At 43.8% G+C, this 20,344-nt stretch overlaps 1 protein-coding gene across 1 annotated transcript in view; it reads right to left on the bottom strand.

The window, feature by feature from the left end:
• Positions 1-20,344, bottom strand: part of CNTRL (centriolin) — a 1,084,252-nt gene that overhangs the window by 469,402 nt on the left and 594,506 nt on the right. Inside the window, exon 24 of the mRNA XM_085613596.1 lies at positions 4,578-4,894. Coding sequence (XP_085469722.1) covers positions 4,578-4,894 — 317 coding nt within the window. The remainder of the gene's footprint in view (positions 1-4,577; positions 4,895-20,344) is intronic.

Raw genomic sequence — 20,344 nt, 5'->3', positions numbered from 1 at the left:
GAAAATACCGTGTAGCATCCCTGACCCCTTTCCTGCTCCGGAACCACCTCTATTGCACCCTTCTGGAGCAAGGCTAGAACTTCCTTCTGCAGGAGAAGCAGGTGGTCCTCCGAACAATAACCTTGGCAAGGAGGGTAAGGGGGAGGAAACTCCCGAAAGGGAAGGGCGTACCCAGTCTCTACGAGGTTCAAAACCCAAAGGTCTGTTGTAACCGATTTCCAACCCCGTAGAAAGTAGGACACCCGACCCCCCACAGGCCTTACATGATCCAGGATGGGGGATCTAGGGCTGCTTCCCTGAGGCCTCATTGGGAGCAGAGGAGGAGGAAGAAGAGGGGTTGCGTCCAGAACCTCTCCGACCCCTTTGCCTCCCTCTATAGGACTTATAGAGGGGATTCTGCTGTTGCTGCTGCTGCTGGGGCTGCCGGTAAGAGCGAAAAGATGATCGCCCAAAGCCCCTAAATTTTCGAAAGGTCGAACCCCTTGCCGGTACTTGCAGGCCCAAGGATTTTGCAGTCAATCGGCTGTCCTTAAAACGCTGAAGGGCAGAGTCCGCTTTCTCCCCAAACAGCTTCTGACCATCAAATGGAAGATCGACCAGCGTAGCCTGAACATCCGCTGAGAAACCAGAGTTACGGAGCCAAGCCTGCCTTCTTACAGCAACAGACGACCCCATGATCCTTGCCACGGAGCCCGCAGTATCCAACCCTGACTGGATAACTTGCCTGGCAGCCGCCTGAGTGTCCACTACAACCTCCATGAAGGATGACTTATCCCCTTCAGGCAACTTAGGAGCCAAGGACTTAATGGAATCCATTAGAGCGTGCACGTAACGCCCCAGCAGGCATGTAGCATTAGTCGATTTTAACGCCATGCTTCCTGTCGAAAAGGTCTTTTTGGCTGCCTGATCAGCTTTTTTAGACTCCCTGTCAGCTGGAGACTGTGGAAAGGCACCGGAAGCATGCTTGGAGCATGAAGCCTGCACAACCAAACTGTCTGGGGACGGATGAGTGGATAAAAAGTCAGGATCCCCTGGTGCAACCTTGTACCTTCTTGCCACCTGTCTACACACTGCAGGAGATGAAAGGGGCTTCTTCCATACCTCTAATACCGGCTCCAATATGGCCTCATTGAAAGGCAACAAGGGCTCTGATGTCGAAGTCGGAGAATGTAACACTTCTGTGAGCAGGTTGGATTTGTACTCCACAGAAGGCAGCTGTAAATCCAGAAGCTCTGCCGCTTTCTTTATCACTACGTGATAGGGAGCCAACTCATGAGGTGGTGAAGACCTGGCAGATGCATATTCCCACTCTGGGGTAGTATCCAGCCCACTGGCTTCCTCAATGCCATCGAACTCGTCCGAAGAAGAATCAACCTCACCTTCTTCCACCTCTCGATATCTTCTTTCCTCCAACACCCTCTGGGCTTCCCTCCTCGACCGGATTCGGGGAACCGACGTCGGCGACGTCGTACGCGGCGTCGGAGGAACCAGAGGAACCGGCGTCGACGGCGCCAGACACGGCGCCGATGGAGTCAGCCTCGGCGTCGATGGAGTCGGTTTCGGCGTCGATGGAGCCAGTCTCGGCGTCGAAGGAGGCTCCGAAGCCTGCCGGACCTTCCGAGGTCGAATCGGATCCCCAGACGGCGCCGGAAACTGCCAAGAAGGCGCCATCGGCATAAAGGGCATAAAGGGGGCCTGAGCATACTGCTGTGGCACCCCCATTGTAAAGGCCATCGGACCCACGGGACCAGTTGGTGCTCCGGATGGGTAGGCAGCCCTATTAAAAATGCGATACATAGCATTTAAGAAATTAGCCGAATCCGCACCTGGGGCCGGGAACTGAGGCAAAGGAACCTCTTGTGGGGCCTCCGGCACCGGCTCCGCAGTATCCTCCACTGGAGCCTCAGAATCTTCAGGTACTGGAACAGACTCTTCCTGCTCCTCATGCATAGAAGCATCCGACTCCACACGAACCGGAGTCGACGTCTTAGACGGAGCCGAAGACCTCGTCGGAGACTGAATCGGAGTCTGCTTCCTCGAAGGAGAACCTTCCGGTGACCTCGAAGGTGAAGGAGAAGGAGACAAACCTGTGCTCCGACGTCGATGAGACGAAGCCGACCTCGACTTCGATTTCTTGGACTTCGAGGATCGACGTCTAGAATGTTTACTTTTTTTATGGTGTTTCTTCGACCTCGACGACCTCGAAGTCGATGACTCTCTCTTCGATCTCTCCTTCTTCCTCCCTCTTTTCTCCTCACCAATCTTCTTCATGAAGAGCTTGGTCTTCCTTTCCTTGAGAGCCTTCGGGTTCATGCTTTTACAGCATCCGCACTCCTCCATATCATGTTCCGAGGAGAGGCACCATAAACAATTCTGGTGTGGATCCGTTATCGACATCAGGCCTCCACACTCCCTACAGGGCTTAAAGCCCAACCTCCTAGTCGAAGACATAGCCGAATAAACCGAGATACACAACCAAACTACAAAGTAGCACTGGAGAAAAACCGTTGCGCGTCGAAGGCGCGGAAAAAAGGGAACTGACGTCATCACGCCGACGTGGGCTTCTTATGGCTCCGGTGACGTCGATCGGAGTCGCGAGCGGAGCCGATGTATTATGACGTCGCCCACGTCGACGTGGAATGCTGGGGAAGAAAAGTTCCGTGGAATGCTGGCGCAGGGGATATTCACAAGGTGAGGAATCCACTGGCAGATGTATCCATCAGAAAATCAAATTACTGTGGTTACACCTCTTAGGTTGAGTTGGTGGCAAAGAGAAACTACAATTGTAGGAGGAGAAAGGTAAGTGTAGTCGAAATTAGCTTTTGGATAGAGCAATATTTGATGTACATTTACACATTCCAGATGTCTAAACCTGAGGAAACATAGTACCTGTACCCAATAGAATGTTTGACCATTGTGGCACAGACTGATGGCGAGCAAGTAGATAGGGCACGTCTGAGGCATCTCTGATTGACTCAGCTTTGCTATCTTTCAAAACAGTAACGCGTAATTTACTTGCTTGCCAAAAAAGTCTTGCAAAGAAACATCCATAAATATAACCTGTCTTGTGTGAAGGCCAAATGTTTAAAGTATCACGACAATAAACAGCCACATAATTGTTTGAGTGAAATCATTATCATCTACATCAAAAACTGAACTTAGAACAAGTGATGTGTCTTTAAGTAAAACTCTCAGTACAGACATCCTGCACCACAGCTGTTACTTAGACCTACAGATTATAGGAGGTGATGTCACCTCTTTTACAGTGAGAATGTGGTCATAAATGTTTCTGTCAATGGCCCTGAGTTTGTTACTTTCGTCTTGGCTACAGATGTGGTTTCAAGAGTACAACATATAGTTTCCTAACTTTACTGGCTTTTGAAAACCTATTGCAGGAGAATGGTACTAGCCGGGTACTCAAGCATGTCATGAGTAAGAAACGTAAAATGGTGTCCATTACGTAAGCACTCTTTCAAGACTTAGTAAAGATTTCTGATGGTTAAAATATAGCACGGGTTAGCATATACAACTATAGATGAAATAGACTTTCTCTCATCTCTGCTTTTGGTATACTATCTAGGAGAACTTTCAGAGATATTCAGAGGTATAGGTACAGAGAAATAGGTCTCCTACCTACATATTTGTGCTCCAGTGTAGATTTTCCATTTAAGGGGATTTCAGATAACACTGTTGTTTTGGTTCAGGAAGACACACACCTGCGGCTCACTGTAGTGGAGTCACAGAATACCACCAATGCCCTATACAATCTATTGCTCTACTGTTAATGTAGCTGAAAGCAGCAAGTATTGACATGATAAATAGAAATTGTGTGGGCCAAACTATAAATTACCTTGGTTCAAACCATGGGAAAAAGTGAAGGAGGGAATTGTAAGAATACCCACTTGATCACGTGATAGGCAACTGTGGACAACTGACTTTGTTATGATCCATAGGTTGACAGCATGTAGACAGTAGATGAAAACAGGTAACACAAAACCAGGGTTACTCCCCAAACTATGACTCTCTTGTCAAAATAGGGTAAGCTGTGGACCTTTTTAAAACCAACCTAGCAAGCAGCATCTTTCCTGCTATTATGTCTAAGTGGTATTTACTGATTACTGGGAGTGTTGAAATCGATGGTGAAATGTGGTGGCATCTGGGAAGGGATAGGCCAGGCATATGCTCTCTCCATTGAGTCACCTTATGCATATCACAAAATAGATGCAATTGTCTATATATAAAATCTAAAATAAATCCAGATGTATAAAAGCATTGTTATGTACATTAACCTTGTACTTTAAACCAGAAAATGAATGATGAAGGTAGAGATGTTTATTTAATGATTTCTTTTTATTTTTACAGCTGGCTGAAATATTAGTCCAATCATGATGTTGCCAGATATCTCAAAAGAGGAGCAAATGAAAGGTTTTTAGGTATTTGTTTCCTAAACAAACTGTAAACATTCTCACTTTCAAGTTTTAGGTCCAAAGTATTCTTTAGTGGCAGATTAAAAGAAATGGTGAGTGCTGGGTATGTACAGCATATGGACAAAGGGACTGATATCGAGGGACTCTTACTAAGTCATGATGTTCAGGCACGTTGCAATGAAGCACACCAGCAGGAATGAGAGGAATCGCAAAGTGAGCAGGCGGCGGTCCATAGACAATCTGGGTTCCAGTAGGCGGCGGTCCATAAATAACTGTCCCAGGAGCAACAGGTCTACCATTGTTGGGTGCTGCAGGAGGCGGTGGCCCATAAATCACAGTTCCTTGGGGGACTGGACCACCATCAGGGAGGACAGTGTAAATGACTGAACCCTGCGGTGGTACAAAAGGAGACGTGGGACGACCATTCACTTCAAGCTCTTCTTCACTAGCCATTCCGTCACCTCCATCTAGAAAGTAAAATACAGTTAAATAAAACAAACTATACATCTTGCTTTAATTGAATTCTTCTGTAACACTGGAGTGACTATTATGTGGATACAACAAGGAACTGTACAATTATACTACTAAGCAATGACCATCAAATTGTAGAAATTAAATATTCGAAGGAAGATATTTGAAGACATTACTCAAGAACACGTCAACCTAAATTCTGATGTATGTTCAGTTACAAGAGTATAAAATTAATTGACACAGTATCATATTAAATCTAGAACCACAGATATCGTTAGTAGCCAAGTCAAATGAAAATATGTTCTAGAAATCAAAGAATACGTATACCAATCGATTTATCCCCAAAATAGATGAGTTTTAAGTCACCATGAGGGTGAGGGATACGTAGCACTGCATGTAGTCTTTCATGGCAAGCCCATCCTATGACCAAGCTTACCAGTCCAGCAGTACTAGCATATGCTAATTAATAGTTATCATTATAAATCCTTAAACTGCTAATAATCACGTCCTGAAACCAACATGACCAACCATTTGCATTGTAATAAACAGTAATGGATGCCTAAACACCATCTATTGCTAACCAATGGTTAATTTTTGAACATCTTACACCAACAATTGAAAGCATATACTTAAAACAAAATGATGCACATAAAATTCACATATGGTTAATGATGCCAAGCCCAGCCAGAGCGAATCAGATGTTCAATTCCATATACAAATGGAACAAGCACATCCTCATCGCCATGTCTCAGAGCTAGACTGAATTATTGTAAATGCAGATTTTTCCTGTCATCAGACAAACACAGCTTGCCCCAAAAAGGCATCACAATGAACACACACCTATTGGATACCTGTGTTTGAATAAGGTAGGAGATACTTTGTGCCTGGGTGATAGGTATATAGGTGTCTGCAAAGATGCTGATTCATGCAGGCCTGATGCTAGGCAATGTGTGTCTGAGTTTTCAATATAGATTGGCAGCTACTTTCAGGGGACTGACAAGGCTACAAGAATAGTGTCCTGCTCCTTGTGAGGCATGTAACATTCATCTGACCTGTTCTATTAGAGTTTAAACAAATAGAGAGCTTTTTATATACAGCAGCATGGCAGCACTCGCCAACATTGGCAATAAGATCTTACTGATGCCTTGTTCACAGGCCCCACCATGAAAGCGTGTGCTTTCACAAACAAGACAGTACTGTTCGTCAGAGCCAACATGGCAAGTCAGCTGTGTAGAGTAAGGTTATAACATGGCAGTGCCTCTCTTGCTGATGTAACATACAGCTGCAAAAAGCTAGGGATGGGGTTTGGAGTGCTCCACAAAAGATGAATGAAGGTTGTGAATGTGGGGTGACACTCCGGTTTTAGGAGTTCCTATGATGGGTGTTTTTATTTTTAATTAGGCAATTCAATTTGCTCTAAGATATCATATCAATGGTGTTTTCAGTAAATCAGCATACTTAATGGTGTTGCTGTGCATTATTTGAGGGAACACATCAGTGCTTTTCCTTGGGTTGTTGGATACACAATTCTTTAAAGCATGACATGGTGTATATCGACAACTTCTAAGTCATGGTTTGTGCATTTTTATTTCAAACAGCAGAAGTGAAAGGCTAGCTGCATTCTGTGCACGTTAAGCAAGATATGTAGTTGTGCCCAGAAACTTTACATTACCTCTTCTTATTCTTGTTGTATCAGCACATTCCATGGGGATGAAGTTCTTGAAGTGCAGTGTCAATCTGACTGACTAGACAGGCTGGTTTTATAGTGCCATTACTAGATGGCAGGGTACACATAATTCTGCACCTTGTAGTTTTTAACCTGGACAAAATGATTGCTTTTTTGAATTATCCTGCTTGGAATGGAGGATAATATTAGAACTTAGAGTTATTGCACCACATTATGCACATTTTCCCTCTTTCTATGTTTTTTACTGCACACATTTTACCAGGTAGTATTACCTGGCAAAATGTGTGCAGGGCATAATTATCGGGAAGAGTTTTATTTAAGCAAAATTGTGAATACAGAATTCCATATTAGGTGCCAGGAAAAAGGAGGTCATTTGTAACCACAGATCTCCAGCGTTTGTATATTTCATAGGTTCATATTCCTTGATTTTTTTTCTCTCCTTAGTCAACTACTTTCAGTCTGATGATGTAGAATAATATCCACAACACTCAAAATGAGGCCCTATGTGTTCTTCCTCTGATATGAGTTTCGTCCTGAGGGCATGCTTGTTGCAGAGCCAGTGCACAAAAAAGTGAGAAATATCAATAATGGGTACATTGTGCCTACAATTTGCTTAGTAAGAATCTGGGGAGGGATTTCAGAAATCTGACAGGCAAATGCTTGATGAAATTGTAGATACCCGAAATCATTCAACCACGGATTGTACGTAGAGAAAGGAAGATGTTACTTACCCTCTAAACATCTGTTTGTGGCATGTAGTGCTGTAGATTCAAATGCTGTGCATGCCATTGCCATCTAGTGGTGGTCCCAGAAGTTTGCAAGTTGTTTTTCTACGAACAAGTTTTTTGAGTCACGAGGCACTGACTCCTCCTCTTGGGGATAGGACTGGTCAGCAACTCCATTGTTACATTGTTTTCCCGCACGGTGCACGAGGATGGAATGTGAAGCGAAGTGATACATGTATTGAAAGATGTCCATGCATATGAGGAAAAAGAGATAGTGAAAGATACTGCAACAGCCACAGGCATTTGGGGAGGGGGTGCATGTGCCTCTAATAAGATGTTCTGCGAAGGATACTTCCCTAAGGAATGGAAACGGGCTTCCATCCTACCTTTACTAAAGAAATCTAACCTTGACACGAAGGACCCTAATAACTACAGGCCAATCTCTTACCTTCCCCTTCCCGCTAAACTAGTAGGGAAGGCCATAAATTCAGAATTATCCTCTTTCATCTCTAACAATAATCTTTTAGATTCAACCCAATATGGCTTCAGAAGTCAACATAGCACAGAATCTGCTCTGGTCACGGTGGCGGAGGAAATTAGGCTAACCATGGATAAGGGAGGGAAGTCTGCGTTAATTTTTTAACCACACCATCCTCATTGACCATCTCACAGCAATAGGGATCGGAGGCAGGGTCCTAAATCTCTTGTCTTCTTTTCTCTCAGACAGAGAGCAGTTTGTGGAGATTAACAGGTTTAAGTCTAAGGCTTTTTCGCTCCCATGTAGAGTTCCGCGTGAGTCGTCCCTGAGCCCTACGCTATTCAATATCTATGTATCACCGTTAGCCAGGGTTATAAAGACATACGGCTTCTCTGTGGTTTCTTATGCCGACAATACACAGATTGTGGGGTCACTGACCAGCGACCTGGAAACGGCGGCTTTCAGATTTCAGTATTGTATGCGTGCAGTGGGAAACTGGATGTCAGGAAATTGTCTTAAATTGAATACCGGGAAGACAGAGGTCCTTCTGTTGAGGAAGGGCAGGTCTTTTTGGTCCCCAAGGTGGTGCCCTGCAGAGATGGGTGAACCCCCTACTCTGGTTGCGATGGTAAAAAACCTAGAAGTCTATTATGACCATAAACTCTCTTTCGAAGGTCAAATCAATACAATAACATCCTCCTACTTCCTAACTATAAAAATCTTCCAGAAAATCTTGCCTTTCATTCCCTTGGAGCTTCGGAAATCTGTCATCTCCGCCCTAATCGAAACTGGATTATTGTAGTGCCTTGTTTTTAAACATTCGGATCAAAGGCCTTAATAAATTGCAGGTTCTGCAAAACACAGCCACTCAACTGCTGCTTGCAATCCCGAAATTCCAACCAGTTTCTCATCTCTTACCACTTCTACACTGGCTCCCTATAAAAAACAGATTCAGTTTAAGTCTCTTTGCATTGCCTTTAAGGCACAGCAAGGCCATGGCAGAGACTCTTTTAAAAATACATTTCGCAGATATGTTCCTTTACGACAACTCAGATCTTCATCTGCCTTCAATCTTGTCATCCCCAAAGCCAAAACAGCCAGCTGGTGCGGTAGGAGTTTCACAGTGGGTACAAACAGGCTCTGGAATGCTCTCCTAATTTCTCTTAAGACTAAAAGAGATCTTTTTTTCATTTCGGAAATCTTTAATAACCTGGATGTTCAACAACTATGGCTCAGTCCCAGACTCCATCACTTAGTATCGAGTCTCTGGCGCCTAGACACCTTTGAATAGTAGTGCGCGGTATACATTTTCATTTCATTTCATTTAATCTACAGCACTACATGCCACAAACAGATGCTTACAGGGTAAGTAACATTTTACGTTCAAGGCATGGGTGGCTGTAGTTATACATGCTGTGCATAGACGTGTTGCAGAAGATTGGAAATGTGTACGGACAATGGCCTGACCAACAATAGCTTATTAGCAGACTAATACATACACACAATGTTTTGTAAAAGTGTGTGGTGTGGATCAGGCAGTTGTTTTGTATATATCAACTATAGGGATGTTCCCTAGGTAGGCAATGAAGGCTCCTTTCTTCTGAGTAGAGTGTGATCTTGGAGGGTAGACAGAGTACTTTTAGCTTTAGCATAGCATGTCTGGATGCATTTAACTATCCATCTGGGAATGCCGGACTTGGATTGAGCCTTCCCTTTGTGGGGTTCGCAGAAAGCAACAAAAAGCTGCATCTTTCTAAATGATCTGGTTCTATCAATGTAGTACGAGGGCTCGTTTTACATCCAAAGTACGGAATGTTCGTTCCACAACTGAAACAAGTTGTGAGGAAAAAATCAGGAAGGTCAATACACTGATTAAGTTGGAAGTGAGACACTACCTTAGGGAGGAATTTGGGGTTGGTGCAGAGGACAACCCCATCCCTACGTACCTGGAAGGAAGGTTCTTCCAGAGTTAATGCCTGAAGCTCACTGACACACCTGAGTGAGGTGATAATGACCAGAAATACCACCTTCCAAGAGAGGAACTGGAGGGGGCTGGAATGGAGGGGCTGAAAAGGAGGGCCTGTGAGTCATGTGAGTACAATGTTGAGCTTCCATGAGGGTGCCGGTGGGACCCGGGAAGAAATGACCCTTTGAGATCATCCATGTAAGACTTATTGACCGGTATCCTGAAGAGAGAGGTGTGTAGCGTATTCTGAAGGTAGGCAGCCACGGCGGCCAGGCATAATCTTGTGGAGGGAAAGGCTAGGCATGAAACCTGCAAGTGAAGTAACAGACAATTGTAAAAGGTCAATATCTTTTCAGTGACCGTAGCAGACAAAACGTTTTCATTTGGCCGCATAACAGGCTGGGGTGGTAGGTCTGGTTGCTTCCCTGAGAATGCTCATGCATTCAGGGGGAAGATTAAGGTACAACACAAAAAGCATGGGTTATCCCTTGATTGACTGTAAAATGCATCCCACGTGGACACCCCGTCACTAGTCAAGAAAGAAAAAGGAATCTTTTTCTATTTTCATTAAGACCCTCACCCACTCTAGTAGTGGCATGCTTCATCATCAGGTCTCATCCTGGCCCCTGAAAGCCAGGATGGGCTCAACCGTGTTCTAGGGAGCATTTTAGATACTTTTGTGACCAGGGTGTCTAAACAGATTAAAATACCTCAGACACACCTAGGTCTCCCTTTATTGGTGGTCTGGGTGGGTATGGATAAAGATGTTTCACAAAGTAGGCTAAGATATAATGGCTCTATGACCTTTAAATGAACATCAACATATTTCAGCCCCTTTCTCTCTCTGTGTGAACCACCACATGAGAACGAGCCTATAAAATTAATTTGTCTACTTCCCAGGGTACAAATTCAATGGGATTTCTGACGATCTACTGACTAGTGCCGCACCATTCATATTTATGTGCAATATGTGCCAAACCACTCTATTCACTCGTGCGCCATGTGCAGTCACACTTCGTGTATATGCATGAAATATCTAGCACACACACCTTGTGGTTCTTATTTTTCATGCTGTCGTCGCAGATTACATTTGAACCCTGAGAAATAGGCAAATACATTTTCCAGTCTTGTTCCCATGTGTCGACCCGGAATTAAGGTGCACATGTCCAAACTCATTGACGGAATGAAAGCAATCTAACAAAGGAGTCAATGACCATTCGCATTATCACCAAGAGTAAGAGTCACAGTACCTTAGTACTCAAAAGACTTCTTCGAAGAAAAACAACTTGCACACATCCGGACCACACAACTGATGGCAGCAGCATGCACAGCATGTGTATCTACAGCAGCACATGCTTCAAACCCAATTTTTCTTCACATCAAAAACGTTTTTGTATGTGGAGTAATGCCTTCCTATACATCCCAAAAAATATAGGAGTGTCCTATCACACTTAACAACTTTTGCTTACCTTTTGTGGGTGTAAGTTAATGCAATGCAAGTGTTTGCTGTGGGTGCTCCTGTAGGAAGCTGGCTTTTTAGGTCTCGAGTGCGTTGCAGCGCAAGGCGCTGCTCCGCCTCTGCAAGAGATTTTGTGAGAGAGGACTTTGAGAAGAGGGCTTGAAGCCCCGCCCCTCATTTCCATTGCCTGGCGTCACCGTTTATGGTAAACGGTGGCCTGCCATTGGAAATTACGGTTTTTGGTGGACGCCCTTTGGCCTCCAAGCTGGACTCGGTGGCCTGCTTTGTGTCTGTCGCAAAGCAGTTTCTTATCTTTATGGGGCCATGTGTTAGAAACACATGGCCCCATAAAGACAAGAGATTGCCAAGCTACGGCTGCAGCGCGGTTCTCCTTTCACTTTCGGGACCACGCTTGTTTTACGCCCTACCAGTTTACGTCACCAACTGCTTGTAGTTCCATTTAAATATTATTCCTTCCCCTCGTGTGATTTTCCTTCCCGTTCCTCTTCCAATTAATGGCTCTTTTTCTTTATTTCGCTCATTCCTCTGCCTACTCTTTGGATTAACAATAAAACACTCCACTAACAAGGTTAGGAATATGCACGAGTCTCAAAGGACTATACTGCCTGCGTTCCTTTTCAGCGAGCGGTGGAAAATGTTTTGAAAGGTCGCATTTTCAGAAGCAACCAATGAGAAACAGCGGCCTGTCAGCCAATCTGATTCTGCACTGCCCTGTGGGCGCACTTTAGTGCAAATAAAAACTCGACAGTGCCTAAAATAACTAAGTGTGGTTTTCCATGTGATAGCATTGAGGCTTGATTCACTATATGCGTTTCGAGCCTCGCCTTCAATCAATGAAGCAAGGTACTCCAAAGGTTCAGAAACTTCCGTGCAGAAGAAAGGGGACAACGTCACACCCACCTTCCCCAATAATAAGACTAGGATCCCGCTAAGTGCCTGGTTACGTTAGAGCGGAGAGTGATGAGATTGGCTGGAGGTGGCAGTGGGATGGGCGAGAGCGGAAGTGGGCTCTGTAGCTGCGTGGTTTTTCTGTTATTTGTATTCGGGTTTTGGCGCGTGGTGAAGATTCTTTCTCTGTTCTTGTAGCCTAGTTGTTGATTGCGTTGCCGGTGACAGATTAATGCGCCCAGAATACAGTGTTGTTCCCGGCAGATTTATAGCGGGTCACATATTCGCAACCTTAGCGTAGTTACTTAGCGCTGCGCGGGCATCAGTAGGAGTTTCCCGCGGTAGAACACTTGTTTTAAACAGCTTGACAGCTAAATTACGAAAACAAAATAGTATTGCCATTTGCCACCATCGAGGAGGTGGAGCAGTCAGCTATTTGCATATTCCACTGTAAAAATAGCCCGTTTAGTGTCCCCACCCGAGCCGCAGCGCCTTCCACTACAAGGCATTGCTCTGGCAGAGCCACTCCGTCTGAAGACCCTCATGAATCCGACAGTAAAGAAGATGCCCGGGAGGCAGGGAGGGGTGCTGCATGATGGTACGTCTATTATTTATCGAGACTTTCAGTGGACGAGCAAAAGGGTTCCAACTTTGGGGGTGAGCGAGCACTACTCAATACAGTCTTCTATAAAGCAGCAAAGGTCATAAGGCACATTCCCAAAATGCATGCATCTGAATCTGGGAGAGGATGTGACGTTACAGGCAGAGCTGCCGACTTTGGACTTGGGGGACATGACATCAGCATCAGCGCCACATCCTGTGATCCTGGGCAAATCACTTAGTATTCTCGTGCCTAAAAACAATTAGTGTGACTTTGTTTAAAGTAATTGTGGCTCATATAAGCCGTTTCAATACCTTCGGGTCGAATTCGCACTACATAAAACTACTACAAAAAAATAAACAGCACATTAGCACTACTTTCCTTTGTTCTTAAAGTTGTACTGTAAACACTACATTTGATGCTTATGACACCCATGCTAGTGCAAAAAGGTTACATCTAGAAACAGAATGTATTTGGAAAAAAAAGTATATTGGATTAATTAATTTGATGCTTAACCTCAGAGTAAATATATATGTTTTGAAAAATGGTCAGGGAACATATATATTGCTGACTGAAATAGCAATTGTCTCTACATGCGTGGTGTCCCGCTAGTTAGCAACATTTCTCCAAACAGTGATTTACCCACTTTTCTTTTACAGAAAAATGTAAACATGTTCAACCTACATTGTCAGTGTGAGTTTAGGAGAAGCCGCTAGCGTCCCCCAGCCTCCCTTCCCCCATGCGATCGATAGCAGTTCTCAGATGTTGTTCAGTTTGTGTGACTCTTTTCTGTTGCTGGTTAAAGGATTAAAACAAATTGTATGGTGTGTTCCCAAAATAAAAAACAAACACACACAAAGCCTCTCTTATTTTTGCACTAGTGAATTCTAGAATTCTCTTTTGTTCCTGCATACATGTGGCAACCTGAGCTCTCTCCCCTACCCTCCCCCAGTCGATCTGCTCTCTCCAAGCATTGACAGCCTACAGACAGGTCAGGCCAGATGATCAGTAAGAGGGTGGAGAATCCCGGACCAAACTAGTTTCAATTTACAGAGCAAACAACTTTTTTTTATTACGGTAATTGATTTGCCAGAGGCTGTTGCCCATTATTTAATAAATCAATTCGATTTTTCCAACACTCTTTGCAATATCTACGTGAATGTGCGCGTTATCACTTCAGCAATTTGCTCATGAAATCCATAAACGACTTGTAAATAAATATACCTTAGCGCATGTTCTTTGGGACAAATAAAACAGCAACATGTCGACAGCAGCGTCTGTCTGCAGCACAGAGGGCCATCCTGTTATAGTACACACACTGAGTGTCCACTGAGAATAAACCTCACTTCCTGTAATGGACAATGTTAGTTTGCACTGAGAATGCAGATGGCTTGTTAGGAGGGAAAGAGGGTTTGCTTTCACTTTACATGAACCTGTGTGTGTAAAGCCTGCCTAGGCATTAATAAACCATCACCGTGCCCATCTATACCCAGGACCACTGAAATTATACGTTTTTGAGGCTGTGGACGTTTTCGCATAACTATGGGCTTGGCGTATTTACCACATAATCGATCATTTGCTACCTAATCTGAAGATTGCAGAAAAAAAAGTGTTTCTGGATCAAAAGTTACAAACAAAACTTTGCAACACATGCTGCGGAATTGTGGAAGGCCCTTTGCAAAGCTTTACTTGCCACCTTTCTGTTGCTTATTGCTACATTTGGGTTCTAAACTGGTATCAAAGAGGTGCAACCAATGCCAGACAGTGTTAAGTGTAAACATGACAAAATAATGAAATAACACTAGCACAAAATGTGCTGCATTATTACGCCACATAATTTGCCCTTTCTTGGAGAAAAAAAATAACTCACCCTGCCGCATAATTTGGCCCTCCCCAGCCGCATAATTCTAGCAGCCCTGGTTTTGGCACATTCCAAAAAGGTGCAGTGCAAAAACATATTTACAAATAAGCTGACATACATATGTCACATTCAGAAGTGGAAAATATTTCAAGCAAATGAAGAATCAGTGACATAAAAAACAAGCATTTACAATGCAATAGGCCTTGCATTTACGAGAGTTTAAGCTATTGGAATTGTCAAGGACAATGCCATTTATATATATTTTAAAAACAAAAATAAAAGGCATTGTTATTTGCAATGTCAATAGCTGAAACTCGCGTAAATGCGAGACCTATTGCATTGCAAATTCTTGTTATGTAGTGTACCAAGATGAGATGCACTATGTAGGAAGTCCAGACGACCCATACTGGCTTACAGGGCTTAAATTAATAATCCCAAATGCTCTGTTTTGTGGTGGTTAGGGGCAAGCAGTTTAGGCTCATCAGAGAGTAGTGTTAAGCATTATTGAGCACAAAGTCAGTAAATGAGAGACACACTCAAGGAGATACTCAAGACCAAGTTAGAAAAATAACTGGTATTTCTTTTATTTTTATTTTTAAAACCTTTGTTTTATTTCAGTGACAACAGTTATGACAGAACATACATTAGCCTCGTCACTTAACAACCAGTACTAGATACAATACACAAAAACCTATAAACGAGGCGGAGACTCCTTATTGACTAAACAATCAGTTATCTGGCAAAAAAAAAATATATGATACAAAAATACCATTATTCACCCGATCCAGTTAGTTACTGGCGCCCACAGCTTCTTGTCCATATCCTGTCTCCTGCGGCCTTTAAGCCTATACACAGCTAACTCCATACTATATATGGCGAGTAACCTAGCCCTCCAATTTATGAACGTAGGGGGATCCGGGCTAATCGACTGCGATGTAATATTGGCTCTTAAAATGGCCATTGCGAGGAAGACTAATCCTATTTCCGATCTGGTCCATCCCATCATGTCCTGAGTCTGATCTATCCCCAAGATCACTAAGCCGGGAGTTATTGAAATCATCTTGCCTAGAATCTGCCCCAAGAAAAACTCAATGTCTTGTAAATATTTAGCAAGCTTAGGGCACTCAAAAAACATGAATCGTGTCCGCGGCCAGTGTCCCACACCTGCTACATGAATTCCCCGTGACCCAGACCACTTAGAAATTTTACCCCGGGTATAATAGAAATCAAAAACGGACATGTAATGTTGCGCTCTCAAACTGCCAGTTATTAAGATCTGATTTGCCAGTTCCAGGGAAGCCTCCAGGTCCGTACCCTCCTGGACGAGTTTCCTGTCCCACCTAACATTCTGAATAACGAGATCATCAGGAAGAATAGACAGCAGGGTTTGATAATTGATCCCTATCCTGGACCTAGTTGCTATGATGCCCACCAATGGTATCTTGCCGAAGTTAGCCCTCCCCTGTGCCATTATTTTAACCAAAAAGCTTCTAACCTGTAAAAACTTTAAAAAAATGTCTTGTAGGGAGGCCGTATTTCACTTGTAATTCAGAAAATTACATCATTTGACCCTCATGAAAAAAATCCCCCAAAACATTGATTCCGAGAGCCCCCCAATTCGTGGTTACCTGATCCTGAAAGATTGGCGGTAGTAGCCCAAATGAAAACAGAGGGGTATAATCATTTATATTTAAAATCCCAAGTCAGCGATGCATTTTGTTCCAGATAGAGAACGCAGATTGAATCATGTTAAACTTAGTTTTCTTATAATAGCTAGGTTTGATTACTCTAGTTAGGCAATGTTGCGCATCCTCCCCTAATAGAGCTTCATAAATAGTAGGTTTAACCGGTTCAGGGACCAACGCCTTGCTCCCGACCAGCAATATCCCCATGCTGTAATAATGTTACCCAATGGTACAGCCTTTAGGAAGGTAGTACCCAGCCCTCCCCTTAATCTCGGAAGGATTAAACAATTTGCTGCCCTTCTAGCTTTATGGTAGTCCCATAAGAATCTAATACAGACTCCTTCTGCTCTTGAAATACAAGAGGCTGGGAATTCAAAGGGGATTGTCCTGAACAAGTATAAAAATTTAGGGAAAATACGCATTTTAATAATAATGTTACAACGTCCGTGCAATGAGAAATGAAAATGATCTAATCTTGCAAGTGTTTGATCCACGCTCTTTATAATCGGCTCTATATTCATCTCAGGTATCTGCTCAACTGCCGCTGTAATTTTTATACCCAAATAAATTGCTGCTGATACAGTCTGGATCTCCAGCGGTCTTAAAGTGTCTGAGTGTATGACCTAGGATTTATCGGGATTTAATTTGTAGCTAGAGATAGAGCCAAATTGTTTTGCAAGGTCATACACTGCCGGAAGCGCAGATCTTATGTTAGTTGTAAAGATGGCGACGTCCTCAGCATAGGCTAGTGTTTTGTATGACACCCCATTAACCATTGCCGCCACGATCCGTGGATTGGCATCAAGCTTACTGAGTAAAGGATCGATATAAATTGAAAATAATAACGGCGAGCAAGGACACCCGTGTCGGGTTCCTCTACTAATGGACAATAAACTGGATTCTTGCCCAGAAATCCGAACACTAGCCTCTGGTGAAATTTTCAAGGCCTGTATAGCTGTAATGAAATTCTGCGGAAACCCTTTGGTCTTAAGCATCAACCAAAGAAACACCCAGGAGACCCTGTCAAATACTTTCTCTGCATCCAACAGGATCATCCCCAGGGGCATCTTGGAGGCCTGAGCCCAGTCAAACAAGGCTATTGCCCGTCTGACATGGTCAGATGTATCCCGACCCGGGATGAAGCCATGTTGGCGGATAGACACTAGGGGAGCAATAACCTTCCCGAGCCTCAGTGCGACTATTTTTGAATAAATCTTGCTGTCTGTGCAGATTAAGGAAATTGGACGAAAAGATGAGGGACTGAGTTCTGGCTTGTCTTTTTTTTTTAAACTACTATAATTGTTTTATACCATGAATCGGGAGTCTGGCCCTTCTGCGTTCTTAAAAATAAAGATTCGAGTTCGCCATACAGAATCTGCCTGAATGGGCAAAAAAATTCCAGAGGTATTGCATCGGGGTCAGCAGCATTGCCTGCCGCCAGCGAAATTATGGCCAATTCGATTTCCTCTCGTGATATCGGGGCAGACAACATATCCCTCTGTTCTAAAGTTAATTGAGAGGTTTCATAGTCAACGAGAAAGTCCTCTCCTGATGTTGCTGGGCCATCTTTCTCAGCAGAATAGAGCCCCTAATAAAATTGCTGAAAAACTTCCAAGACCTTAACTGGGAGATCCTGAATCTGTCCCCTTTGATCTTTTATTTGACAAATTCTATTCAAGACCGCTGTATACGCTTGGCTAGCAACCTGACAGTATTCTCTCCGAATTCATAAATATCAGCCCGATGTTGCTGATATTTAATAGCTAGGTCCTCTCCATAATATTGATGTATCCTAGTTCTTGCGGCTGCAATATTTCTTTGACATTCCTCTCTTTTCTGCTCGTCCCCAATTACCCGAATAAGTTCTTCCTCCACCTCCCGAAGCTGGCCTACCCAGTCATTAATCTTCTCTTTTATCTTCCTCTGTTGATGTAAGGAAAAACTGAGGGTCTCCCCCCTCACTGCAACCTTAAAGGTGTCCCAAACTATTAAATCTGATGCAGTGCCCTTATTCCTCCCAAAAATTCCACAATCCAATTTGCCATGTATGTGCAGTATTCCGAATCAAGTAATAGCTTCCTATCCAATGTCCAAGTTGCCACTGTTTGAGGCGAGTTCCCAGTTGGGAGTTGGATTACTAGCGAATTGTGATCCGATATCAGTCTGGGGAAGAACTCGCACTTAATCATTCCTGTTATTAAAATGGACAAGAAAAAGTAATCTAAGCGTACAAGTTTTTTGAGGGGGGCATAGAAGTACGTATATCCTAACCCAGCTTGACTGTGATTTTGCCAGATATAGCCCAGCCCATGTTCCTGGCATAATCCCTGTAAGGCCTTGAAGGTCTTGACCTTCCTACCAGAGTAAGGAGTATTACCGTGGAGATTATAGCTGGCGTCTAAGTGAATATTAAAATCCCCGCAGAAAACTATCAAGGGAGGCCACAAAGCAAGTTCAATATTAAAAAGGGTCAAAACTCGTGGGGTCATCTAAATTAGACCCATAGAACATACAGTGTATGATTGCCCCCTATCACTGCTTCTAAAATTACCCATCTCCCTAATTTATCTTCCTTAACCCGATTACACGTTAATATACCATGCTTTGCCATTATAGCAACCCCTCGGGTATTAGTAGCTTGTCGGGTACATGCCAGGAGATCGAGACCCAAATCTTTTAACCACCTTCGATTATTCCAGCAGATGTGAGTTTCCTGAAGGCATAATACATCGATCCGCATATATCTGATAAGTTTCGAAAGTACCCCCCTCTTTTTCCCGTCATTCAGGCCACAACAGTTTAATGAACAGACTCTAATACATTTGTTCCTATCCGCCATACCTGCAGGCTCCTACTGACACCCCATAATAACAGAAAAGTTTTACCAGCTGCTTTACTAACAGGATTGCAAGAAGAAAAAGCTTAGCTAAATGTCGATTATTGTCAGAGCTGCTATACTTGTCAAAACTATAGAAATAATTGAATACTTGTGTGCCCCCCACCCTCATCACCCTCTGTCCCCCCACCCTAGATCCCCTCTCTAAGGGAGCCCTCCCCTCAAGCCCCACCTCCTCTACCCCCACCGCATAAGGCTTGGGGACCAACTATCCCTGGTGATGCTCAGCTAACCCCACCACCCATCCGTGTTGCTAGACCCTTAGTCATAGTCTGTATAATCTACATAAATGCAAAAAGGAAAGCGATCGTGAACATCCGAGAAAACAAAAGAAAAATAGAATAAACCATAGAAAGAAAAGAAACAGGACCCTGACAAATAGAGTCCTCAAGAATCGAGGCTCAGGAGAGACCAATGCCATCTAGGCAAGAGATTTAAAGACGAGATTAGTGACAGTAGAAATTCTATGGCCTGGATTTCCGATTGAAAGTATTGGGTACGCCCTTGAGCGACCACCTTCAATTTCGCAGGATTAAAAAGAAAGACTTGAGCCCCTTTTGCTTGACATTACGGAATTAGTTGACGAAGGAGCCAGCATTTTTCCACTGTCTTCTGACAGAAATCAGGCCGGACGAAGAAATCGCAACCCTTCCCTGTCCTTTTCTGGTCTGGTCTGACAAGGTCATATAGAGATTCCTTGGCCAAAAAGTTGTTCAGGGAAATTAGAATAGCACGTGGGCGGTTGTCAGGTTGTCCTCCTGCTCTCGCTGATTGAAAGGGAAGCGGTGAGCCCTTTGAATCTGAGTTTTCCAGTCCCATTGAGGCAAGTCTGAAAAAGCCTCTGCAAAAAGATCTTTCACAAACTGCCGAATATCAGACCCTTCCTTTCCCTCCGGCATGCCCAGAATATTCAAGTTGTTGCGTCTGGCGCGATTTTCAAGATCTGTCAGTTTCAGCAGAGTACCATCTCTTAAGGATTGCATTGATTCAGTCTTCTTCTTCTGCGAACTTAGCTCATCTTCCAGTTGGGAAATCCTGGTTTCTGCCTCCCTGATTCTCGTGGCAAAATCAGCACAACTCTTAGCAATTCTGCGAATAGAGTTTTGCAATTTTCTGCAGGCACCTTGTGTCCGGGAGCTCTCCGCTCTTGTTTCCTCTCGATGAGCCATAATCACTTGG

The sequence above is a fragment of the Triturus cristatus genome, chromosome 1_2 (assembly GCF_964204655.1).
Source record: "Triturus cristatus chromosome 1_2, aTriCri1.1, whole genome shotgun sequence".
Taxonomy (NCBI): domain Eukaryota; kingdom Metazoa; phylum Chordata; class Amphibia; order Caudata; family Salamandridae; genus Triturus; species Triturus cristatus.
This window is presented reverse-complemented; position numbering and strand designations above follow the sequence as displayed.